Consider the following 27,622-nt stretch of genomic DNA (forward strand, 5'->3'; position numbering starts at 1 on the left):
CCAACTAAAACAAGAAACAAGAACGAACAATTCTTGACCCTTTTTTTCCTTTTTCGCGTTTTTCAGGTTCGTTGTCTCTGAGGATCGTTTCCGTCGAGGCGGAGAAAAAAGGCGCAACATGACGTCTGCCGAATGGGGAGGGATGTAACAATGCAACCCAAAGGCCCACGGGAGGTCTCGCGATGCACTGCGTACCAAAAACACCCAGCAGAAACAAATAGCGAGTAACGATTTGTCAATTGTTCTGGTAAACATTGCAATTATATCTTCGACCGGATGGTCAGTGACCATTTGCAGGTAATTGACTCTAATTAAATGCTTCAACAAGCGAGTGCTCCTGGTAGCATGATGGTCGCCAGGAAAGTTAGGAAGAATACCATTAGCCATGATCGGGTCCCGATCGTTGTCCTGTTTGCAGTGCTTTCTCCCCGAAAGCATCATTCGACGCATGTAAACAAAACTGAAACGCGTGGAAACAGATTGTGAGCCCGATCCGTTTTACAGAACGGATCGCAGTAAATAAAACTAAAGACAGGTTTTCCTTTTATGGTTCCGCTTTGCTTTACCTCCACGTGAACCACGGCATCGTCATTTGTCGATCCTGTTTTGCCTACAACTCAAATCAGGCTCGCTTTTTTTCGCTGGCATTCTAGCGATGGTTTATTTCTGCTGAGGTGGTGCCATTTTTTGGCAGATTTTAAATTATCTCCGCCGCGCAAACAACCAATACCGGTCGTACTGTAACAGGATTGTTCTTTTCCTTTCAAAATTACTTGTCTGGCAAAATGGGAGAAGGCGGGCAACAAAAAAAAAATGAATCACACAAATTTTTGGACCACACTGACCACCACACTTCTTTTTGCGCCCACGTAAAGGGTTTTTTTCTGGATCTTCTCGTCTCCTGGGGTGTGGGCTGTTAACCTTAAAGGAACACCTTTAGGGTGTCCCAGCGTGTGTCAGCGTGCGTGGCCAACAACGGTTAACTTCCCAAGCGGGAAGACGTTGTAAAGCTGGCGAGCTTGATTAAAAATGCATGATTTAGTGCGCAAAGGAAAAAGGAAGACATTTTCACCGAAGGCGCTTTAATTAATATGTAACGATCGCCAGAATCACTTTAACGGTGGGAGATTTTGGCTAAGGTTGTTCGTACGGCAGAAAAGAAAAAAAGCAAAACAGTAGCACAACGTCCACAAACTGTTGCTTAACTCACTTGTGTCCATGGTAGAAAAAGTTCGCAAAAGCGAAAGATTTTTTTTTGGTAAATTGGTGGCTGAAACGGGGCAACATTTTGGCAAACGATGGCTTTATCACGATGAAGTGTCGAATCAAAATTAATGTTTCACGTGTTCTGGCTTCTGGGTCGTACACACGGAAAGGTGAGATGTTTCCACTGATGTCACCCGATGGTTGTCTTGAAGATGTGTCACATACATGGTTGAGATTAGAAAAGAACATGGTAATCCAATTAGCATGATTAGTGTTTCCATCGCCTGTGAAGGTGTGAGAAACGTTTAAATGGAAGTAGAAAATCGACTGAAGTATGTTCTATTCATTTTGTTCCGTAAAATATAGTAATAGGTACATCATTTAGATATTTGTTACAATATAATTCACTGTATTTCATTTGAAATGGGCTGCTTTTAGCTTAATTCGTATTCAACATTAAACAAATACAAGTTTTAAATTAAAATTCTTTTACGGACGCGAAAATAGCTTTCAATGATATTAGAAAAAATATTTGCTTTTCTTAAACAAATGTTTTTTTTTAAGCTAAAAGGTGTTAACCTTCAGCATTCGATCACCGAACACCACTCACGTTATTCGGTGAGATCCGATGAGCGGCTCGATGAGATCCGCTCAAAAAACAGAACTCACTAAGTGAGTGCTACACATTCTGTTGCTGGTTGGGATTTTGCTAGTTGGGTAGCGCCCAGTCGATAAAAGGTCCCATCCGTTCACACACACTACCAAAGCAATACACATTCAAAACGCTGCTATATGCTTCTGCGTGGTGTGTGTGACGCTATGGATGTGTGTGTGCACGTTTCTTAATTTAGAAAGCAAGGCCTCCGACACATAGGAAAGCCAGAGCGCTTCCTAGTATTCGTAGTGCTTCTGTCTGATCAGGTTGTGTGTTGTGTGTGGTGTACGCTGTGTTGTGTTCTCTTCTCTATATTGCCTTCCTTTCCTCTTTTGCTTCTACCATATCCGCTTCTCTTGCGCTCCTTCCTCTCTCGTGCGTGGCTTGCGGCTTCTTTCATTCGTTGGCAGCCACACACCTCTACCATATTATTCTGCATTTTTGGCGTTGTGTGTGATGTGGTGTGACGATGTGTGCGCGCGTACGCCCTTGTAGTTTCTTTGCCTAGGAGTGAAGTGTTTGCATTTTTTTTCTTAACCACACCACACTATTGGCGGAGCGTTTTTTTTTTCGTTGTTGTGCGTGTTGTATTAAGATGAGATGTATTGAAATTGTGAAATGCTATAGATATATTTAACGCCACAAGCCCTACCTACAGCGAATCAAAATAGCACATTAACGTACAGCGCGTGAAGCTAAAAGGAGAAAAAATGGCGGCTAAGTAACAAAAAAAAAATAATTGCTGCGTCACGCGAGAAAAACGTCACGAACGTTCGTTCTTTGAAAAATCGAAAAGCAACATAGATTGAACGTTTCTGGTCGAACGGATTGTTTTTCTGGCGGGAACTTACCACCGTATCGGTTTGCTGGTCGTGCGTGTGCGAGAAGCAGACCTTTTTTGATAAAGTGCGTGATGTTGAAAATAAGACACCACCACCACCACTACGAGCGCGCCTCTACTGCTTGCTACCACCGGACGAACACACACGGAAAGCAGGCAGCTATAGCAGCGTGCAAGCAAGCCATGTAAAGAAGGGTGTGGTGGTTGCTTTTCGCTTCGCGTTTTCTCTCATTTTGTTCCTCCCTTCACCACCTTGAGGTGTGAGCTGTATCCTTGTGTAGTTCTTTTGCTGGATGTACCCACTGACTGTGAGTGTGTGTGCTCTGATGAAAATGTGTCGTCTCTTTCTCGCGCGTCGTTTTTCTACTTGCCCATTTGCTGTAGCGCCGTTTGACAGCAGAGCAAATTTCCATTCTTGTGTTGGTAGTCTACCTCGCACATTGACGCACACGCTGTCTTCTCGAGGCGTACCTGTACACGCATCATCATCCCGTTCCGGTGGTTCTTTTTTGTTTTCTTTTACCACCGTTCCACTGAGTCGCGTGACGTGTAAATGGAGTGAACAACGCAAGTTTTTAGAAAAGCCGCGGTTTTTGGTGGTATTGTACGACAGAACATCGCGTGCGGCGCACTCGTCTAGGGTTGCGCACACACGTACGCGAGTCGGCGTCGTTTGTTGTGTTTCGAAAAGTATGATAACATTAATCGTATGGGATACACAGACACGCACACGCATTGTTGTGAGATAAAGAGCCTCTTTCTTAACAATAAGATGCGTGTGGCGTTGATTAAAAGAAAAGATTGAAATATTTGGGGTTTTGTAAAAAGATGTGCCATTACGCGTAAACGAAAGCAGTGCGAACGAGTGAAAGACAATTGAAATTCTCTCTTCTCTGTCTCTCTCTCTCTCGCTCTGACAGATACCGCACAAACTGTTCAAACTGTTCAGAAACATCGCAAGCATCCAGTGTAAATAACATCACGTACAAACGTGTGGAGTCTGTCCTCCAAATGTATGCTACTTAAAAGCATTCTTCTCCATTTCCTCCAAGTGCCACTTCCGTCAAACCTTGTTTTGCACTTGTCAAAGCTGTCAATTGTGTGTGCGGTATTCCTCGCACAGTGTTGCGCTCTCATCTTGAAACATTCTGCGTATTGTTTGCACACGACGACGCACCCCGTATAAAGCCCGTGATGACAGGCCGCCGCCAAGCGAATGGAACATAAAATGGCGGCACAACCAGTGTATGGTAGCGTAAAAAAGTGACGCTATTCGCGTTTGTTCATTTTTGAAGCAGTTCCATTATTGCGTGAAACATTCAGCTCGTGTGCAACATTTTCGCGCGCTTTTCAGTGAAAACATACATCAGTAAAGGAGTGCGATTCTGGTAGAGGTGTGTTGAAACGTGCGTGAATGTCAGACACGTGTGTGTGCGTTTTGTGGCACTGTAGGCGTACATGCTAGGTGCACACATATTAGTTCTGCGCGTGGAGTGCGTGGTAGCATAAGACAAAAAAAAGCAAACAGACAGAGATGAAAGACACGTGTGTGTTGGATGCTTTTTCCGATTGCATCAGGGAAAAACTTCACACTACAGTTCATGTGGAATCACAATTATCTCACCACACCAGCATCATGTTTGCGTACACGCGGGGGGTTTCGATGGTAAAACGGCAGCCTCATCGCATCGCCATTCTTCACGCACACTTCGTCGCACTTTCTCTCACTCGCGCAACCATGCTCGGCCGTGCGGCTTCACTGTGGTCAAAGGAGGACAGGAAAAATTATAAGGGTAGCTGCTAGAGGAATGTTTGTAGAACATATATCCATGCTCTGCTACTGCAGCAATGTTGGGGTTTTTTGGTTTCGCTACGTAGTGTGTGCAGCGTTTGTGGCTGTGTGTGCATATGATGTGTTTTCTCTGCCGGGTGGTGTATAATAGTACGTCACATCACGCAAATGATTATTTTGCTATGTTTGAGTAAAGGCATGGTGTTTGCAAGTGTGCAAAAAAAAATACCTTTCCTATTATACTACACGCTCAGTGTATGTAGGTAATGCGCGATGTATGTATGGCGATTGTCTGGGATGTAAACAAATGCATTTTGACAAGTAGCAATATCTTGTTATGTGGACAATGACGCTAAAAACTCTCTTAAACAGCTTCATATTTACAATTTATCAGTGTTTTGTTTTTACATTGGTAATGTTGAACAGTTGGACTGAACTGGCTACATGCTATTCTCAAGCAGATATCGTCTGTTTATCCCTTCCAATTTCCTTTTGATCGTCCTTTTTATCCACTCCACGTATCCTAGAGAAATAGAATAATTGCTAATATTAATAATTTCTCTTCCTTTCAGGCGGCATTCACAACACACTAGCGGATTCTATGTGAAGGGTTCCTGTTTCAACTGTCGAACGGATTCCGGAACATGTGAAAAAAGTGGATGTGTTAAGTGTGTTCCGATATATTCCCCTTTCGCGCTGTGCAGCATGAATTAACACCTGCATCGCGGCGAAAGTATGAATGACAGAGTGCACCACGGTTGTTAAATGTCATGCACATGGACGACGAATGTTTGATGACGTCAAGCAACGAAATCCCACATTTGCAATGGAATAGTCGAATTAGAAGTGTATTAATTGAAAGTGAAATTTCCACCAAAAAAGGATACTAAATTAAAACAGTGTTAAAGTGTGAGCAGCAACCTGTAACGAGTGAATGTAGTGCACGCACATACTCATCGGTGCATATTCGAGAAGTTTGTTGATAAGGCACTGATAAGGCGTTCGCAGGTATAACGAGTGTGCTTTCGAAAAGGTGAAGGTATAACGAAAGGGTGAAAGAAAATTAAAAATAGGAAAGAAAACATCTCGCGCCAAAATGTGTGCAGCGCAGACAAATGCTCCGGCCAGCTTTAACTATGCGTGGGGCTTTCAGGAGAACCAGCGAGCCGATTCGGTGGTGGAGATTAGTCCAAACATAAACTACACTGTCGGCGATGGAACAACAACGGTACGTGAACCCCTAGCTTCTATGTCCTTAGGAAGCTTTTAAAATGCTTCTTTTTTCGTATCGTTAAATCATGTTTTTGTGCTTTAAACTGTTCAAATGCGTCACTGATCCGGTTCAGGGTTGACTTTAAAAACGGTTCAACAATTGCTTTGTTTATTGTTCAAAAACATAAAATCATGTTCACAACAAAACGAACGGCGTTGGGTGTAAAGTCCTGGAATGTCCTGGAGAAGCTCCACATCTTAATAATCCACGTGGCAGACAATTTGACGAATAAATAATGGCCACTTTTAAACGCTTTCAAGCAGAAGCAGATCTTCACATAAATAGTAAGGACTACTACTTCTACTACACGTTGTGGAGCTGAATCCCTTAGGCAGCGCGCTGTCAGTTCTCGAACAAGACAAACCAGACAAAAACACAAGAACAAACCCATGCAATTATCTGGAGGTGCTCTATTAACCTGCATAGAACATGCCAGACAAACACGACATAGAACAAAACAGTTTGATTTTGTCTTGCACGTCTGTGTCTCTCCCTGAAACTCTCTATACCTTGGTGTCAAATGTCACCGGACATTTGTACTTCTGGCAGGTTGGTTAAAATTATTAAAATCGTCACCAAACGATATATTTGAAATGATTTTATTTTACGTTCTAAATTTTAGTTGTTATTTGATAATAATTTGCTTGAACCAGAATCATTTTTAGCATCAAAAGGACTACCCATCGTATAGTATATACACATACTATGTACGCTTCATCGAGATACAGCGGAGCACCGATTATCATATTATCGTCGGCCATTTCTGGCTTACTAGACTTATTTTTACCACGTACCCGGATAGTCAGTCCTTTCTACGGGGGACGGTCCGGATGGGATTTGAACCCGGTCCTGCCGTGTGGACCGACGCCGTTTATCACATGCACCACCGGACCGCCCCCAACTCACAACATTAACTGCTTTATCCACCTGATGCTAATCTTTTTTTTTTTGTGGCACAGTGATTCCACCAAGACCAGTGCGAGAATTGCTTTATCTGGAATGAATGGTGGTCTTTGCCCAGTGTATGATGACCATTATTATGCTATGGTTGCAGGATGTAAGGATTCCATCGAAGGGGGTTGATGTTTATGTTGGTTAAGTTGGTGGTAGTAGCTGCTTCCCCACATAGCACGCTCTCTTTCTCTCACACATTTTTTCCCGAAGTGTGCGTTGTCATCGTTGTGCGTGTAGGACATTTCACTTTTGTGCAAGAAAAAAAAACGTACAGCAGCATAAAACCATATCAAAACAGTAGGCCATGCCTCCATGCTGCTTCGTGTGCATAATCGTGTCTGTGCGCTCTCTCTCTCAACCACCACCATAACATGATTCACCCCGTATCGTCGTGTTAGGAGAAATGTGTTGGGTATGATAGAAGTGTGGCTGCGCCAGGCAGGCACATGGATGGTGTTGTGAGTGTGAGACACCGTGAGACGACGACGGGCGCTTGTATTGCAACATACTACAACATAGCGCATAACTACACCACCACATTACCTTTCCTTTCTTACTCTCTCGATCGGATTCGATGCGTGTCCGAGGTGAAGTTTGTTTTCATCAAGTGACGATGATAGGCGCGCGTGCTGATACAACTACCATCTACCCGGCGCCATGCTTTCCGTGTGTCCCACATCGAAACGTGCGTGCGTGTGTCCCCTGTGAGTGTGTGTGTGTGCGTGTGTGGATGTGTGTTTTAACCGACCGGAGATAGTTGATTTGGGGTGGTATGGATTTCTCCTAGATTTTCGGTTGATGCTATTCCCCCGGCGTGTCGTTGGTGGGATGAATTGTTGTTTGTTTTTTGTTGTTGTTGTTGTTGCTGGTACTATTTCTACCACCACACCACCACACCCATCAACCGTTGCTACCGTTTCCGCGCTACCACTACTAACTGAGCCGATGAGTGTTCCACCACACGTCACACACGCGTGTTTAATTTGCGCTCTCTTCTCCTCCGTGTTGCTATGTGTGATCATTGACGATGTCGATGTGATGTACACTCGCGGGGACTTCCCAGATCAGATGTTTTCGTTGCTTTTTTCTCCTCTATCCTTTCTAGTGTTCGTGGAGTGCGTTTGGGTTGTTTGTTTTGATTACCATCTTCCAACTCTAGTTTTGCTATCTTTTCCGATGCGTTTCGAGTCTAGTGGAGTAATTATGCATATAACCCAGTGTGGCTTATCAGTTGCAGCCAATGGCGAAAGTATGGCTCTACTATGGAAAATATCTGTTTTGAAGGATTTTGTTTTTTTTTGTTTTCAATGATGGTATACGTACACGTACACAGGCAGCATAGTTCCATAATTGTTGACCCTCTTTAGAAACTCGATATATTCCCAATGTCGACACGGGGACGATGACACACACAGCGCAAAAGGACACACTTTCGCTCTTTTATCCTTTGCCTATGAGCGCACACACTTCCTTTGCCAGGGCATGTCGAGTCGAGAGCGTGTTTTATAGAAGATACGTCAAACACACACGTGTGTGTCGGAAGGGAGCTTTAAATTTGGGCATTTATTTTTGCTGGTGTGTAATATAACATTCCTTCCTTTCCTTGGGCTTCCTTTTTGCGATAGTATTTTTGGACACAGAACCATAGCTGTGTTTGTGGGTTTGTGTGCCGGTGTGTGCTATGTCCGAATGTACACGTTGTTAGTGGGGGTGTGTTCGTGTACTTATGTGCGTGTGTGTGCACACCAACTAATGGTGTGTTGGAGGCGGACAAGTGCGCACTGGCAGGCCGAACACAGGAAGGTTTGGCGGGTGTTGTTGGTGTGCGGTGTTTATGCAATGCTCTGTGTTCGCCTTTTAGAGAGCCGGTATGCGGCTGCGGTATTGTGATATGGTTGTGTTGTGGAGAAACGTGTGTAGAGAAAGCGCGCGTGTGTGTCTCTATAGTTGTTTTGTTTTTGGAAACAGGTTGTTTGACAGCTTAGGGTGAGAGGGTGTGTATATGCGCGCACTTTTACAAAAAGACCTAACCCGGTGGAATACAGGGTGTGAAAGGTGTTTTTGGCACACGCGCTGGGTGCTTTCTGCGTGCGTATATGTGTAGCGTACCAACAGCAGCAGCAGCAGCAACAAGCGGTCCCCAACATTGCCACGGTCACACACCCCATATGGCGTTGATCTCTCTGTTTGCAGTCATCCCCAATCCCAACAACATCTTTTTTTTTGCTGTTGTTGCCATCGGGTGGTACCTTCTGCTAGTGTGTGATGATGGGGAGGTCTCGAACATGTGTAGTACGTACCCATGCCTAAACCGGAGTGCTGCTGATGGTGACCACCGGTGTGCAAACTCATACACACCGGTACGCTGTTTCTGCTTGCTTGCTTGCCTACTGCTGCTCTGTCTCTTCGCTAGTTTGGTGCGATTCTTGCTGTTGTTGTTGTCTGCTAGCTGTCCACCGGGACGGTTCGTCGAGTTGCTGTTACTGCTGGTGCTGCTGCCGCTGCTGTTCCTATTGCAGTACGAAAATGTACCCAAGTGTTGCTTAAAAGTAAAGAAAGTGTGTTATTTTCTTTGGTAGCTGTGGCTCCTTGATACATCCAAGTCACCTTTGGAGTAAATCCTTGATTAATGGGTTTCCGTGGAGATGTAACTACAGTGTTTGTAGACATTTGAGGGAACAGCACCAGCAGCAGCACCGCGAGGACAGTACGAACATAGTCCATCAATGACAAGCCGCGTGTTGGCCAAATGTGTGAACAGAAGGGAATTTGAACGTTTGGATTGCGTCACCGTCACCCGATTTTAGCAAGTCGAATTGGGTCGGGAAGCGTTCGTAAAGTTTTTTTTTTATTAATTCAACACTATGGAGTCTCGATGGTGTTGATGTACCGAAAACCCTCAATAAGAGACTTATCCGAAAAAAGAATGTGTCATCGCTTTGAAGCATTTCTTTCGGGAAAGTTTCCAAGGAAAGAAATTTATTACGAAAATAGTATCAATTTATCAATGTATCTCCGCTAAGTGTTAAAAGTGGACAAGCTGATAAATGTGAGACCTTCTTGCATAACCATAAAATCCGCCTAATGAAATGAAGCGCTGATTGCGTCACACACAAGCGCGTTTAGTTCGCGTGGCGTCTGTGTATGAAAATGAGCATGAAATTTGTGTTTAAGCTCATTTATATTACTTTGCTATATGGCCACTGTTACTTTTTTAAGTACTACATATAAGAAAGTTCTAATATCCATGAAAAACGTATGGAAATATGGCACAAACGAGGCATTTTTCGCTTGCTTGCGAGCATTATTCAAGATGGCCGCTTTTCATCGTGTTCTGAAAAATGGCTTGCTGCTCTTCGCTTACAAAATCAATATATGGCTGTGTGCGTGTGTTGGCAATGGCATAATGTACGGGAGAACGAGACGGCAAGATAGCGAGCAAACATGGTTGGCTATATACATATATACAGATAGATGCATGATAGTGTGCGTGTGGCACAGTTTGTTGGATGTATATAACCACATCATCACCATTAGCTTACGACGTAATTTTTACGTTTGAATCACCCTGTGTAGCAGAGAAAAAGCAAACGCACGCACACACGCTCACGGTGGCGTTAGGGTAGATTTATAAATGTTTTGAGCGGGATGTTTTCCTATTGCTATTTAATTAACAATTTCGTATTATTTTAGTGTCATTTTAAGTATTGCTAAGAGATAAATTTACAACTAACCTCTTACTGTAAAGGTCTCTCGTAAATCGTACAATTTATGTTGTAAAAGCCTACTGCCGCCAGTCTGATTAGCATTGGCGTGGTAATGATATGACTTCTAACCTTACTTTTCCATCTCTCAGGCTAGGCACACTAACGCAATACTTGTAATACATACCATAGAAGAGAGGGAGAAGAAAAGCTAAGAAAAGATCGCTTCTTATTTGCATCCAAGATGCAGGCGCCTAGGTGTGTGAGAATTAAAGCCGGGCAACAGCTCGAGGTTAAAAGGAAACGGAAACACTACCACTCGTACACGGAGGTATGCTCCGTGTTTCTTCCTATTAGGCATACAAAGAAGATGATGTGTACGAATGCGTTTTGCTACGTTGCCGTTGTGTGCGAACGTTACATTCCTTCTCTTTCTGCCAGCCTTTCATATTGATGCTTATATTTCATATTCTTTCTTTGACGCGCTTTCTCTCTCTCTTGCTCGGTTTGTCGGACGGTTCACGCGTTCTGCGCATGATCGTGGATCCCCGGTTTGGTTAGAAGAGAGCAGAGCAAAATATGTGCTGAGTATATAGTGTGGTCTCTTTCCTTGTTGCTGAAGCACATTTTTTCGTGAACAGTTTCTGGGTAGCATAATTTTTTTTAGCGTTTTTTTATGTTGCACTGAGGGCAGTGCATAGAATAAAAGAGACGGATGGGAAGGAAGCCTTGGGGGTGGAAGTGCAGGGGTTTTTGTCATGCATCAAAGCTCATAACTCTTCTTCCTCCTATAACAACCACTGATCAATCTTTGGCCTGTAGCGAGAAGGGCATCGTGATAGGGGGTGACATTAGTGAAGGAAATGGGTGATGTAATAAAAAATGCAATCGCCTTCTTTAAATTGATTCGATTGATAGTTGATCAAATTTATTTGCGAAAGAAACCATTTAAATAGTGTGTAGCGAGTGATCGAGAAAAGAAAAAATAGTCAATAATTGATTTTGATTGTATTTATGCTGTTCTGAAAGGCGAGAAGGAAATTTGCAAAGAGGAATTTAGTCTCCTGCATTTTCCCTGAATGCAATTCAACACTTAACGTCATCATTTAAATATTTTTGTGACTATTCTTTTTTCACATTATCCATAAAAAATTCCCACCCGAAACACTATATTTTGATATTTCAATCAATGCCCAGTTTGCATAGGGCTTCGCTACTTGTATGTTACATGATGTTCGATGCTTTTCCGTTTTGTTTTTGTGTGCAATGTTAAACCGCAATATTAATATTACCGCTCGTTGCAAAATGCAATTTATTTTTGCCAGCGTGCTTATGATGTGTGTGTTGCGTCATGATGCCATGGAACACAACATGCGCCACCATCATCGTCATCTGCGATCGTCACCCGTACCAACCAGCCCCCCATGCTCAGCCTTTTCGGTGTACACAATAGTGATGGGTTCTCGGAATCGCACCCACGGCTCCGAACCGCTTCCGAGCATAGCAACTCCGGCTCCGATTCCGGCTAGGTTAAAACCACGATTCCGCCCGGAGCCGTCCGGAATCGTCGGAATCGTCCGGAACCGTCCGGAACCGTCCGGAGCCGCCTAGTCGGCAGCCGGAGCCGTCGGAATCGTCGGAATCGTCCGGAGCCGTCCGGAACCGCCTAGTCGGCAGCCGGAGCCGTCGGAATCGTCGGAGCCGTCCGGAATCGTCGGAGCCGTCCGGAATCGTCGGAGCCGTCCGGAACCGTCTGGAACCGTCTGGAGCCGCTAGTTATTGCTAGCGCTTTATTTTTTTATTTTTACCAGATTGTATAAAATTTGCTGATAGTGCAATAATCTAGGTTATATCATTGCCAACTAGCGGCTCCGACGGCTCCGGACGGCTCCGGACGGCTCCGGACGGCTCCGACGATTCCGACGATTCCGACGGCTCCGGCTGCCGACTAGGCGATTCCGGACGGCTCCGGACGGTTCCGGACGGCTCCGGACGGTTCCGGACGGCTCCGGACGATTCCGACGATTCCGACGGCTCCGGCTGCCGACTAGGCGGTTCCGGACGGCTCCGGACGGTTCCGGACGATTCCGACGATTCCGGACGGCTCCGACGATTCCGGACGGCTCCGACGATTCCGACGGCTCCGGCTGCCGACTAGGCGGCTCCGGACGGCTCCGGACGGCTCCGGGCGGTTCCGGACGGTTCCGAATTTGGAGTACTGCACCTACCTTCCGGAGCCGCTTCCAAAATTTATGGAGTCATTCGGAAGCGATTCCGTTTTTTTGTCGGATTTACCCATCACTAGTACACAAACGTGATCCGCTCGTGACTATCGGTTAGTTGGTGGGTTTTTCCCCGTACATCACCGAGCCTAACAGCGGGCACGTTGCAGGGTTGATTATGGAGCAGGAGTGAAGACAGAGAGTTGCAACTAACGAGCGCAAGGTACTGAAATTTGCCAGGCCAGTACTCAGTTTAGCTTGGTTTCTATGTGCAAACTACACACTCGAATCGTGGTTGATGGGCAGGCAGACTAAACGAGTGCTCTTGCATATGCATACAGCGATGCTTTTGTGTCCCGCTTTGTATGTGGTGGGTTTTGACATTTGAGTAGTGTACGGCAATTTGTAATTTGTATCTCGTCCATGCTCTGTGGAAATATTTGCGATCATACGGTAGGTTCTTCGTGGATGGGATTTTGTAAAGGTTTTTGGTTGTTTTGAAATGATTGTAATGTTTTTAAAATGTCGCTACTAAATATTTGACAGATGACAGATGACAGTTAAGAAGTCAAAGTTTGTGATGTCATCTGATGCGTTTGCTTCATTAACTGTCGCAATTACTGCATACTGTGGAAAAGAGCTAAGGTTTTATTCCCAAACTCATAGTTGCTGCACAGCAAAGAGTTGAGATGGTGAGATTTTTGGAATACATTTTACTTCCTGATGACGACAACGCCAGTCAGCAGACTCTGGACAGTTAGCGAGTAAAGAAGCACGGCGCCTTATGCTAATGGGGTTTCCATTAGCATAACATTCCCGTCTGGATCTCGGGAGGTGTATGGATGTCGGTACAACATTCACCACTACCATCAGTACCAGTTTCTTGTTGGTCTATTCCTTGAGGCTTTGAGGTTGAGGTATTTGAGGTTTTAAAGCGGGGAATTCCTTCAGCTGCTTTGCCTATCTACTGTCGTCATTCCTATGCTGTGTCCCTTGATCGTTTCTGTTAACGAGTCTAGCATGTTATGTGTGATCATTTTGATTTTTGTCAACATAATTTCGCATTCCTGATTATTTCCAGGTTTCATTGCCAAATTAAGTTTAGAGTAAATGGTAATTTTTATTATTTTTGCTGTAAGCATAATATGCAGGTTTATGATATATGATATGATGAAAAATTAAATTGATTTGATATTATGTTTCTTATTCATTTGAATAATTATAATGCTTGTGTTGACTAAGCCGTTCTGACTTAGTTAAAACATGTTATGTTATAATATGCAGAAGATGGAACGAAAACAATTCCTCTGTTAAATTTTAGTTTTTCGTCTAAAACTTGCTCTCAAAAAGAATGAACAAATTTGCTGTGTAAAACAAAGGCTAACCACATTGCTTGCGTTTTGCTGTTAGAGAATGTTTCAGCTTTGCGTGTCTGTGGAAAATGTTCCCAAAAAAAGAATTGCACGAAAGAGACTTACAGTGCAGTCACTCATGCTCTCCAAAACGGGGTTTCAAGTCCAATGTTTTTTTTTTTGGGCACAGTCAAAGCATAAAGTCGGCTTCTTAGTTTTCGCTTTTGTTGTCCCTTGTGCAAACTTTTTTCACCCGTTTTGCGGTAGGAAAAGAAAACGAAAACACCAGTACTCGGTTCGTGTTATGTTCCTTTGCTTTTCAATGATGCATTTGGAATTGCATTTCATGCTGCTGTTACTTCTCATATCGGCAACCGTTGGTGGAAGTGGGAAAAGCATGAAGAAACAAGAATTCAATTCTTTCTTTCGTTTTAAAATCGTTTTTTTTGGTTTTTTTTAGTGTGCGTCTGTTGGTGGACTGACGTTCTTCGTGAGATGTTGTTTTGTGTATTTTGCTACGTAATATAATTGTAACACAAGTTTACCTGATTTCATGTCTGTTAAATAAAAACTTAAAGTTCAGTAAAGTTCTAAACAATTTTATTTACATAAATAATCGTTGCGTTATGTTCGCTACAGGCTTCATCTACATTATCGAAGTTTTTGTGTCGAAGCTGACCGCTTAGAGCACAGAACGTACGATGAGTTACCATATGTAAAAGATTTTGATTTCCATACATCAACATAAATCTCTTTTTCCCTGGTTGTTCAACACCACAGACCGGACAGCTTCACTTGATGTAGGGCTGTAAGGGGAGTTTACACTCACATCTCCTGCCTTTACTCCAGAAATGCGTGAGATATGTGAATAATAATAAAGCTAGTACGATGTTTGTAGGTTACGAATTGCAAAAATCGTGCATACACATTCATCTCTCAATTTTGCGTCTGGGAGGAGATGGTTTTGTTTTGCTGTTTTGCTGCAAACAAGAAATCCACTAACTACGCATCCAAAATCCCGTAGCAGAAATTATCGTTTAAACCAGTGAGATCGTATACTATGAGCTACTGTTGAACTTACCGTTTTAAAACGAATAAAAAACCCTAGTTGGCCCTTTGTGTTAACCTGTTGGACTTATTGCATTTTTGTTCTGTACTTTGGCTCCCTGTAACCAGTGCATTTCGGTGCATTTTATTTATTCATCCACTGTACATGAACTAGGGTGTTAACCTTTCCGATTGCAATGGCATCCCTTCCTGTACCAACACAAATGCATCACTTTTGGGGTCAAGTTCTTGGTCGAGTGACGATAAAACCGAGTGGCACAATTTTGATTTCACTTCTATAACATACTTAGCCCATATGTTGGAGGTGACTGTGTATGTGTAAATGTATCGACCCCTTGTGGCATGTGGTTGCCAATAATTGTTGTTCACGTTTAGATGGGTTTGTGTGTGGCAGGGTAATGTTTGTTTTTATTTCAGTATATTTGACATGTGTCATAACATCCCTCATTGCATAATATAGTAGAACGTCGATTATCCGTGGTGCTCGGGACCGGACTGATGCCGGTTAATCGATTTCCACGGATAATAGTCCCTTAAATATCATACTTCCTGTCAGTAAACATTTGTCGCCTTTTGTTTGAAAAAAAAAACATTTTTCTTCATAGTTTGACTTTCTCTTGACTCTCGCCCTACTCCTGAAGCGTCATACATAAATGATGAATAAACCTTCCAAACATCTTAGAACGTGTTTTACCACCGAGCCACACACACACACTGACTGCCGTCTGTTTCTGTCTGTTTCAACCACCTTGACCCTAAAGCAAATATCATCGGCAGCAAGTACCAGCAAACCTGACGCGACATATTCATGTTGATGGTGGTGTGTGGCATAGCATCATATGCTTGGAAATGCTGCAAACCAACAAGGGGTGTGCGACGTAAAGGTGTGTGTGATGAAGCACAAGATGAAGATGTCCGGCTTTATTATGAGGAGGAGAGGGTGGTTGGTATGTGTAGACACGCGTGTGCGTCTGCACACAGGACAACACAACTGTAGACACGGTATAGAGCGTTTGGTGCGTAAGCATCGCACACACCGCCGTACACCATTCTTATGCTTGTGTTTACCGCACGTCTCGTGTGGCCAAGTGTGTGTGTGTGTGTCGACCGGGGAAAGAATCGGCACCGGCAGGATTTTGTTGTAATTGCCCTTTAGGCATAGGTAGCAGTTGCAATCCAGCAGGGGTGGGTAGGGTGTTTGTTTATCAACAAATCGATGTGTTTGCGTCTCGTTCGATAGATTGCAATGTTTTACCAAGGTTTTGTGCAATTAAATTGCAATAAAAAATGTTTTAATACACATAATGATATATTAAATTAATAATTACGAAAATGTTGAGACGAATTCACATATATTAAAAGTTGAAGTTTCTTTTTTGTGAGTGTGTTAAAATTCTATAGGGGGCACGTGGCCTCCCTGTACTGTATGCACACAGGACCAAGCATAGAAACACGTGCTTCAATCATACCCAGATCCGTATATGTGTGTGTGTGTGTCCGCGCACTCCGTACATCAAAGTGTGGTTTTGCTTTGATCGAGTTTTATACATGCGTGTGTACAATGATACAACAACAACACAAAAAAAACCTGTGTTGGATTTTGATGTGATAGTAGGAAGAGTTCCTATTCTCTCTCTACAATTACTATTTGCTGTATTTGTGATTGCATAAATGTTTATGCGCGCCTCGTATATGCGTGTGTGTGTGTGTCTGCTGCTCTATGTTGCCGGTGGCGCTAACACACTTGTTGTTTACCTATATTACAAGAAAGCAAACAAAACAAAAAAAACACGCACAAAAACCAAACAAATAACACAGAGTGACAGAGTGTAAAAAGACGGTTGAACTTGAACTTGACATTGAAAAAACGTGACTTCTGGGGAGGTTTTTTCATTTTCTTTCCTATTATTTAATGTATTCCTACGAAACAATAACTCGTAAAAAATATCCTTCAATCGTTCTTCAACAATGTAAATGATAATGGGGTTTTGTTTTCTACCTAGTTCTGTTTGACGTCAATTAATTTGGGAAGGCTGATTTTTAGACATTTTTTTGAGTAATTTTTTTTTGCTAAATAAATTGATCTTATATTTTTATTTTTAATATCATCAATTTAAAGCATTAGATTCGCCATGTTGTATCCTTCGTTTAACGTATTGATCGTCAACTAACTTTGCGCTCTGCCTGACATCATCTGTCAGTTTCCAATCGTAAGAAATTAACTCAATAAATTGAACTCTATTCGTTACCAATTGAAAACACACAGCGAACATTGCTCTAGAGGTGTGCAGAATGGAGGACACATTTGAAAAAAAAAACGGGGGGAAAATAGTCTCAAACTGTGTTATGTTCGATATAATAAATTGTTCGTTTCCCTTAGATAGAAGATGGTACACGGTAGAAACCGCCACCGTTTCACGATTACTAAATCCATTTCATTATGTTCAGGCACGTTTACGATTCGCGATCAAGATTAATATGATCGTTTTGTATAGTAGACACTGTAAGCGGCGGTTGGTAATGGCTGACGAGAGAGGCAAGGCAACAAGACGCAATATTTCAAGATGCTCTCAAAGGGTGTCGAGTTGTTCGAATTCGAACAGAAAATTGATAGTTACAGTGAAGGTTACGTCACAGTTTCAGACAGGCGAACAAGCCCGTAATGAACGCGTTGGCATGATTTCAAGTCTGAACTTTTCAACCCTTTTCGTCTCCATTACTCGGAGATCTGTTTAATATTCCAACAAACAACCAATAGTGGGGATTGTGGTTTATTTACTACCTGATGCTATGTGCAGTACTTTGGAAGGTTTTTTCTGTAATTATTATGCAATGCAATTATTTTTATACTAAGCGCCTGGATTTATGCAAATGGTTGATCAAATTGTTCTTTATTTAATTGACTTTCTATAAATGCTCTCGTTATAGTTATTGAAAGCATTTGCTAAATGAACAGAAACATAATGGAATCTCTGTTGTCGCAATATCAGCATAATACAAGCAAAATATTCAAGAATTATGTTGTTGGCAAAAGTCTCCAACAAACCAAGTACGGAATGTTGCTGAATGCGTTTGGATTGATGTTGTTGCTGTGAGAATAAACATCACCATTCATAACATAAAAACAGCATCACATAGTTCACCGCGGACACTAGTTTATGGTCTTCTTTTCCACATTCATCTCAGCAGTACGCTACTGCTCCGTCACGTCCATAGACTGCGGAGCAGTTTTGTTTGCGGTTGCATTCTTCCTTTCAAATAATTATCATACTCATTTCTGCGAAATTTGTTCCGGATGTACGATGCTAAACAAAAGCGAAGGGTGGAGGTCCATTCCAGTACGTGCTTTATGCCGTCCATTCCATTTCAAGTCCGCATGTTTTATGTAGTTATTAGCCTGTTAAACTATTAACACTCAGCGTCAAACAAACGGGTTCAGTGTGCACAAACGATAATGCACGATGACAAGTGGTTGCGGTCGAGGGCGTAGTTGTGCCATTTGTTTATCTAATGAGCCTGAAGGGCGAGAAAGAGTTTGCACGCATTTATTATTTTTTTAAATTCACGCGAAACGGCACCATATGGGTGTGTGGGTTTTAACATATTTAAATTTTATTACATGTCGTTTTGCATTTTTTTTTATTCTTTTCCTAATTTACCACACAAAAAGGGCATCTGCTAAATTTGTTAGCGCCTAAATGTTTGCTTTTTTGATGCATTATTATACCTTGAGATAATTATGGCACTAAAGTGCTTTTGATATTGAAAATGCTACAGTTGATATAAGAATTCATGTGAAATGTGCTACTTCCGAGTTCGTTTTATAATTTGTTTTGTTATATTCTTGAAATGGTAACAATTTTAAAAGTTGTTTTTAAACACAAAGTTATTGAGAAAATATATCTTCAAAATGCATGGAATGTTCGGTTTGTTTTCCCGCCAATTTCCCATTCGATCCCCTTTTTTCTCGGTATGCGCCAGTATTTTTCCGAACCGGGGGTGGCAGTTTGCTGCTACATACACCAAACAAACGAGGCATCAAGCGACCAATGTTACCATCACCACCATACCGTAACTCCGTGGCACGAGTTTTACATCATGATGCTGACGTGATGATGATGGGTAATACTACTCCAGAACGGTTGCTCTTTTTTCCCGACGAGGGCGAGAATCGGTGGATGAAAATACCGTACAGCATGGTTTTTGTGGCGAGAGCGACTCAGTAGAATGAGCTGAAGCCGGACCCACCGGCTTACCAACCAGGGCAGGGTTGAATGGAAATGTGTTGGAAAACTCACCGTTTTCCACATCTACCCACGCAGTCCGGTTTTAATAATGTTGTGAGGGGAAAAGGGAGCGAGTAGATTTTAGTTAAAGGGGACCGGTTTTTGTTGTGTGTCCTTCATCATAGCCACGGTGTGCTTGGTGTAGTGTGTTGCCTGCGACGCATCAGTAAAGGTGCAAGTGTGTGTTGAAAGCTCTTCGCCCGAGTCAGCAGGAATGCAGAATGTTGGATGGAGAAGTAGATGGAACCGTTTACTACACAACATTCACATTGTTCGCATACTTTTACATATATGTTGCATTTCTTTTTAAATTAATTCGAATTATTTCTTAAAATGTTAAAAATATAGCGCCTAAATGTATGCAATGTAAGCTTAATAAGTGCTACAGTAACTCAGTACTTAGAAGATCTGATTCAGTCATTTCAACAGATGGTAAACGTACAAGAAGGTGAAGTCATGCTTTGAAAATCTAGCGAACATTTTAGCATTCCTAAATAAGCAAATTGAATAGATGAATTTGTATAAATGGTAATACTAGACACCACCAATAACCAAAAGGATGAATAATGAAGAATGTTTTCCATTGTCCTGTGGTTGGTCGATGGTTTTGTGGAGCAAGAACCTGATACCCGCATCATCCTTCAATCCTTCTCTGTTGCCTTTTTTTTGTACGAAGCTGACCGTAGGAACTTTTTTTTTCAGCGGAGCTCCATCTAACTGCCCAGGTAGATTTTGTAATGAACTTTTGTGTAGCATGTAGGATGTATGATGATTTATTAGAAAGGATGGGAACGCGTAGGTCAGATTTCATATGCCTGTAATTATTCCATTGTGTCTAGATATTTTGCAATCTGTGATGAAGCGAGGACGGTATATTGGAAGGAAAGGATTTGCTAACTAAATTGAATTCGATTGCGATGATATTGAATTGTAATATATGAAGACTTTATTGCAAGTTATTGCTGTTTATTACAGCTGAGTTTGATTATCTTTCCAAAATAATTCCTTAAAAAATAAACGAAATTGAAAAAAATGTGTAGCTAATGACTCACAGTAGACAATGTTCCTCCTGGTCACACCAAATGTATAGTAAAAAGATTATCCTTTGATAAAAAGTGCATTAAAAAGTGCTATAAAACAAGATATACTAAAAAAGACTACAAAAAACATTTAAACATACAACACATTTTGAATGAAGAGAAGGTATGTGTTTGAGTTCCTTCTTCACTAAGCAGACAGTACTGACTTTTGACATATACCCTGAACGAACATTACTGTAGTCCCAGCACTCCCTTTTCTCTCGCATAGATTTTATGTAGTTGCTATGCTTTTACATGTCCAAGGGAAAATACCAAATTGTTCCTTTCGCCCTAACCACTCCCAGGTGTGGTGGTGGTCAGAGGGGGTGGTAATGGTAACCCACCCTCCGTAGCATAATACATCGATGTTGACACAGAGACGCGTGCCGATACTTTCTCTGGCGTGTGTGCTTGCGCGTGTGTATGCGTTTGGCAGAGTTGGTGGAAAAGCCAACAACAGCAACAACAACGGGGAAATGATGGTATACGTGCTTGTTTGTGTGTTGTGGCTGTAAAACTTGTTTTTCAATCTTATCCACACACAGCATTAAGCCAAATTCCTCTCCATGTGTGTTTGTTTGTAAATATGTTTTCTTATTTGGTGCGTGTGTAAGACGCGGTGATCAGCTGATATTACACAAAAAAGTAATAAAACTCAATATGGTTTGGAATGATTTAAGATAATTCCCTGTGTGTAGAGTAGGAAAAAAACAATCGTATATTTCCGATTAGTAGTGAAGAAATCATGAAGATTGTCTTACTTTAAAACACAGCATAAGTGTGAGTGTCTCACACCTCACACACATCCACAGTATCGGTGCGACGCAGCGGCAACATAATCGCGATGCTCATTAACATTATGATGTTTTCTTCTGGGACGATAAATACACACGTATACATGCAGGGGAATGTGCGTGTGCGGCACGGGTACATAGAACGGTGAAATAGCTCTGTGAGCACATGGTTCCGTAAGATCCGATGTTCGCCTTTGTGTGCGTGTGTGTGTCGCTCCTTGATCAGCTGTTTTTGACATTTCATCTTAATGTGGAACATGTTTCAAATAAACCTTTTCTTACTATTTGATATTGAAATTTCGAAAGCAATCGTTGAACCGTTTTTATTAAAGTGTTTGTATTTTCATCACTTTTGTAGTGTTATTCGAATATTCATTTGCCTTTTTGATTTTTTTTTACAAAAAACAATTCGATTAGATAAATTCATCTTCTAGTTACATTTCTTACTTAAATATTTTTGTCTTTTTGTTTGGTTAAAACAACTCTGAACTAGTAAATAATCCAAAATGACGAAGAAAGATGTAAAACAACAATATTAGACATAACTAAATTTGAAAAAACAAAACTCCATTCGATACTCATCGCAATGTTTTGCTTGTTTTTTTCTTTCTCTTTTTCTCTATTTCTTCAAACATCATTATCATCGTCATCATCATCATCACCGTTTTCCATCCATTCATCGTCATCGTGTCTCATCATCCTCAAACAAAATCCTCGATGCGTTCACCATGGGCGGCGAATAATGTGTGTTTATGTCGTGAATATAAAACGCAAACCCAACAACAAATGCGCAAAATCATACGGAAAAAATTACCCACCAAACAACAACAATCGGCTGTGGCAATTGGAAAATAATCGGCACTTGGGCAAAATTGGTAAAACTGCTTGGTTATAATGGATCGGTGCTTTCCGATGTACTGCACTTACCGATTGGCTTCGTTATTGTATCTGGCATTGGATTTAATTAAAATTGTTTCAACATAAACTCGATGCTCTGGAACCTGATCAACCGACATGTGGACGACTGGATGATAATAAACACACATCGGCTCGAACGCTCGATCCACAAACATTTCATCTTGTTGGTCCAAACACAACAAACATGTGCGTGATATCTGTACCGTTGTTGTCTAATGTGTTTATCTGTACCGTGGATATACGCCTGGGATGCGTGCATTTTATGCTTCTGCATCGTTTCTTCTCCCTTCATCATCATCGATCTCCTCCGCTGACCATTTCCCTTCCTTTATCTGTGTACGGGCCTGCATATGGACTAAAACAAATAGATGCCATACTTGCAGCTTCCGGACGGGGCTAGCATTTTGCTGAAGGACGGCAAAGGTGCTATCTCGCACGCCGGCGGTAAAGGTGTCCGACGTATGATCCTCGTAAACGATACATCCGCCCTACCACAAGGAACGCAACGGTAAGCTGATAGCGTTTCTAAACTAATTATTTATCATTTTTAATTTTTTGTTGTTTTTTTGTCTGATTGTAGGATAATTACCACCGGTGGTACAGCAACAGCCGTCCCCACAGGCCATGTGAAGAAACACGAAGTTATAAGTAAGCATTTTTGGTGGTTTTGTGTTCGCATGCATGCACCTTAGTTTGTTAATAATTTTCTATATTTTGTTTATGGTTGAAAAAAAAATGATTTGATGGTACTTTCCTTTTCAATAATAGTAAAAAATGAATTATTACAAAAACTAAAAGTTCCTACGCTATTTAAAAAAAATTGTTTACCATACTGCTAAGTAGTACACCCTGTACTGTAATGCGAGCCATAAAATATGGAAGACTAATGTGGTGCACAAGCTGCACTATGTGTAATCTTATCTTCGCGAAACCATGCACTTCCATTACTGCGGAGTTTTAAGTACACCGTTTATTTCCTTTTTCTCTTATTGCGGTTGGAATTATTTTCGATCAATAATTTACGACTAATGTCAGTAGGGTTGCTATAAATATGAATCATTGTAGTGTAATTAAAAGTGAATGATTTATGTTATTCTAATGTCGATTGCACCTAAAGTAGCTTCATTAAAAATTATTCATTATCTAACGTGTAGCAGCTAATTGTATGGTTAAAACTTTTCTTACATTTTCACCTTTTGTTGCATTTTATTCTAACCAACGATTAATCTAAAACATAATAACTTAATTCCCATAATATTTGACGCACGTAAAAAACCCGAAAATGAATCAGATCAATCCAATACTATCACTCTAGCAAATGGGCAGATTGACTCGAAGACGAAGACCATCCTCACGACAAGTGGTGCCAGTGCATTCATGTCCCCGATCGGGCCGATCCAGCTAACGGCAGAGGAATGCAACGATATACTGATGAAGCGGGCGGCCGCTGCAGTTGCTGCCAACAATCAGCATGCCATTACCAACAACAACGATGGTCAGCATACCTGTACGTGATTTTTTTGTGCTACAAAAATTATTATTAATTAGTTACTGATAAATTGACTAATCGTTCATTCATTTTGCAGCGATTTCAGTGCAGGTGCAGAAAGTGATTCAAGGTTTGGAGGAGGGTGATGATTCCCAGGCCACTACATCGAATCATCAAATGAAGATCGAACCAACACTAAGCATTTCTCCCAAGCTGGAAGCAGTCGAAATGGATTATGTACGTATCGTTGAATGCAACTGCCAATCGATAAAGTCTTTATCGCTGTTATTTGTTTGTTTTTGCCCGATAGAATGAATACGTTCAGCAGGAAGCCACTACACCGACACCGAATGTGGTCCCGAAGGAGCGTCCTTACTCGTGCGACCAGTGTGGAAAATCTTTCCTGCTGAAGCATCATCTAACTACCCATGCAAGGGTTCACACCGGTAGGTAGATGATGATGGGGTAATCCTTAACGCTTTGTTTCGCTTTACTAATCAATGTTTCTGGTTTTGCTTTGCTCTGCTGTTGATTCTGTAGGCGAACGTCCTCATGTGTGCGTCCACTGCGGTAAAGACTTTGCCCATAAGCACTGTCTCAACACACATCTGCTGTTGCACTCGACGGAGCGTCCGTATCAATGCCAGGAGTGTAAGAAGAGTTTCACGCTGAAGCATCATCTGTTGACACATTCACGGGTGCACTCGCGCGAACGGCCCTTTGTGTGTGACCAGTGTGGCCGATCGTTCCCGCTGAAACGTCACTTAGTAACGCACAGCAAGTTCCATGCGGGCGAGCGTCCCTACGTGTGTGCAGACTGTGGTGAAAGCTTTGCGCAGGACGAACATCTGGTAATGCACTCACGATTCCACGGTTCAGTTAATCCGTTCCATTGTCGCGACTGTGGTGCTACCTTCCCGCGCAAGTTTCAGCTGGTAAATCATGGCAAGATACACGGACGTGTACCCCACTCTTGCACACTTTGCGGCAAAGAGTTCTTGCAAAAGCGTACCCTAGCTGCCCACATGAGGTAAGACTATTGTTATATGCGAAATGAAGACAGCTAGCGACTGATCACCGCTTTGTATCTTTTTTAGAATTCATACCGGTGATCAGCCATTCCCGTGCATTGCTTGCGGTGAAGGATTCCGCACCAAATCGGAGCTGAATGCGCACAACCGTCACACGCACAGTGGTGTCAATCCCAACGCGTCCAACACCACCATAATTACAAACAACTCCGTTGTCACATCGAACGCGCAGCAACAACAGGCTCAGGCACAAAGTCAACAGCAGCAGCAGCAACAGCATCAACAACAGCACATCGATGTGAAACAGATCCAGCACTATCAAGGCCAACAGCAGCAGGTACAGGACGTCGCAAATGGTAACATCATCACGACGATCGCTGCCACCGGTCAAGGATCGCCCGAAACATCGCCAAAGCCACAGTACGCCTGCCGCGAGTGTGGCAGTGCGTTCAATAGCCGGGAAGCGTTAGCACTCCATCTACGTCTCCATACCGGCGACAAGAGTCTCATGACCGATCTGTGTGCGCTAACAGCAGCGATACCGGGCCATCTGTTCCCGGCCGTCAATCAAGGTTGGTAAACAGCGTGAAGAGATTGATTGGTTTTAGTTTTGTTCTCCTAGTTTAAATTACCTTTACTAAGAAGTTTTATTAGAATTGGGCTTGCCTTGTGCATAAAATAGTCGTTTACGATCCATTCATATTAACAATATTCTCCTTAATTGTTTTGCAACGAAAAGGAAGTCATTACGATTTAATCATTTGTTACTGTACTTTGACTAAGTCATATAACTATACATAAAACTTATATAATCCAAACGGATAAACTACTTACACACGCACATCAACACAATCTCACTTTCATGATTACGGGTGTTAAGGGTTGTTTGATATTTTGTTCCTTTCTCGCGTTTTCTCACATGTACATATTTTATTTTGTTTTTATGTTTTTTCTTCTCTTTTTTCATGTTCTTCTACCACCACCACTACTACCACTACCAACACTACTTATACTACTACTACTATTACTACCACCACTACTAATGTTGCTTTTCCTATCACTATTTTATAATTCCCTTTCATCATTATCTACTTTGCTTGGTGTGCATTTTATTTGAAATTTTCAACAATTAACCATCTTACATATGCTTTCCACAATATGTTTTCAATGTTCTGATTAAAATTCGTGCTTTTAATGATTCGCGACTGGTTAATTGAATTTGTTGTCGGATTTTTGGTTATAATCCATTTATTTCTAACCATTTTCTAAATGTTTGCCTGTGATGGTTTTGTGTAACTTTTTCAACATTACGTTTGCTGTCATCATTTTTGCGACTTGAAGAATTGAAAGTAGAATACCCGATGGTTGGCAACACGGTCAACGGTGATACGATCATGACGACCAATCCCGTAATACAAAACTCTTCCTTTCCAGTACAAATAATTACCTCCTCGGGCCAGGTTGTGCAGCAGCTTCAGCCCCAAAGCCCTCCCCAACAGCAACAGCAGCAGCATCAACAACAGCTGCAACAAGCGCAGGTAGTGCAGCAACATCAAACACAAACCGTCGTACAGCAACAAACCCAGCAGCAACAGATTCAGCACCAGCAGCAGCAGCAACAACAGCAGCAGCAGCAACAGCAGCAGCAACAACAACATCAACAACAACAGCAACAGACGGTGGTTGTGGCACAGACTAAGCCGAAATCACACTACTGTACCCATTGTGGTAAAGGATTTGCGGCAAAGCATGGTCTGCTCTTGCACAATCGTCGCCACCCGAACGGTGGTTGCACCGTGCGAACGCACGTGTGCGAGTGCGGTAAGGCTTTCTTCCAAAAGAACCATCTGATGCTTCATCAGCGTCAACATTTGGAACAAAACCAGCGTACGGGCGGTGCAGCGGGTGGAGCAGGTGGTGCTGGAACCGGTGCTGGCGGTCAGGCTGGTCAGCAGCAACAAGCGTCCGCCGGTCAGCAGCAGCTGGTGGTGGTAAGTCCCTTCCACGTGACATGTTTTGTGAAGCCATAGCTTTTTTTAAATATCCTGCTCTGTTCGGCCTTTTGTAGATTCAGACAACCAACCAGGAGTCGTTGGTGCAGCAACAACAGCAACAGCAGCAGGCGGCAGCGGCCGCTGCTCAGCAACAGCAACAAGCTGCGGCTGCTGCGGCAGCTCAGCAGCAACATCAGCTGCAGCAACAGCAGGCTCAACAACAAGCGGTGGTGCAGCAGCAGCAACAACAGCAAGCTCAGCAGCAGCAAAACCAGAACAATCAGCATGCCATGCGCAATCTGGTTATTGCGAACCAGCCCGTGCAGGTATCTTATGTAAAGTTACATTGATGCTTCCCCTACACGAGTGTGTTGTTGTGGAACTTTGGGATGGAAAGAGAGGGAAATAGTGAGCGAATAGGGCGCATTTGCTAGTAGATAGTGCATGGACCCATACACTTTATGGGATATGTACAGGTTTTCCAAGAAAATGTGTAGCTTTGAGAAATATTCGCAAGGGTTATTTGAAGCTCTTATATCGTTCTTCTACTGGCGAATAGAAATCTTCACTTTCTAATTGATCATTGTTAAGCTCAAAATGATCCTCCCATTTGGAGATTGTTAAATAATCGATTCAAGTATTGTTTGTTTACTTACTATTGTCGAAGTAGGTATGTTCGTCTGGATCTGCTTCATAGTTTCTAAAATTATACCGTACTATTGCTTGTCTATTTTTGTGCATGACTGTGTGCCATCGTGCTGAGTTCGGTACATAAAGGAATGTGTTGATATTAATCTGAATACCTTTCTTCCATCTTTTCCCAACGTCCCATTTCGGCTAGGTGCAGGTCCTAGAGGGTAACACGACGCAGGTGATCAAGTACGAGATCATCCACGACACGTCACGCCAGTCAAACGTTGAGTGAGAAGAGGCGATGCTCCGTATAACCAAACCGGATGGTACG

At 42.4% G+C, this 27,622-nt stretch overlaps 1 protein-coding gene across 8 annotated transcripts; it reads left to right on the forward strand.

Moving 5' to 3' along the window:
• The first annotated feature begins 18 nt into the window (after positions 1–18).
• LOC125768051 (zinc finger protein 420) lies at positions 19–27,622 on the forward strand. 8 transcript variants are annotated; one of them, XM_049435194.1, is made up of 12 exons: positions 19–297; positions 5,067–5,722; positions 22,513–22,652; positions 22,725–22,792; positions 23,460–23,651; positions 23,731–23,870; positions 23,944–24,079; positions 24,174–24,663; positions 24,731–25,236; positions 26,006–26,655; positions 26,733–26,984; positions 27,500–27,622. In XM_049435194.1, exons 2-12 carry the CDS (start codon positions 5,591–5,593, stop codon positions 27,581–27,583), a joined length of 2,790 nt encoding a protein of 929 aa, XP_049291151.1. In that variant the 5' UTR covers positions 19–297; positions 5,067–5,590; the 3' UTR covers positions 27,584–27,622. The 8 variants fall into 8 exon arrangements, with proteins under 8 accessions (XP_049291151.1, XP_049291154.1, XP_049291153.1 ...); XM_049435197.1 differs by having other exon boundaries at positions 76–297; positions 22,528–22,652; XM_049435196.1 differs by having other exon boundaries at positions 76–297; positions 26,733–26,978; positions 27,500–27,616.

This window comes from Anopheles funestus, chromosome 3RL, assembly GCF_943734845.2.
Source record: "Anopheles funestus chromosome 3RL, idAnoFuneDA-416_04, whole genome shotgun sequence".
Classification (NCBI taxonomy): domain Eukaryota; kingdom Metazoa; phylum Arthropoda; class Insecta; order Diptera; family Culicidae; genus Anopheles; species Anopheles funestus.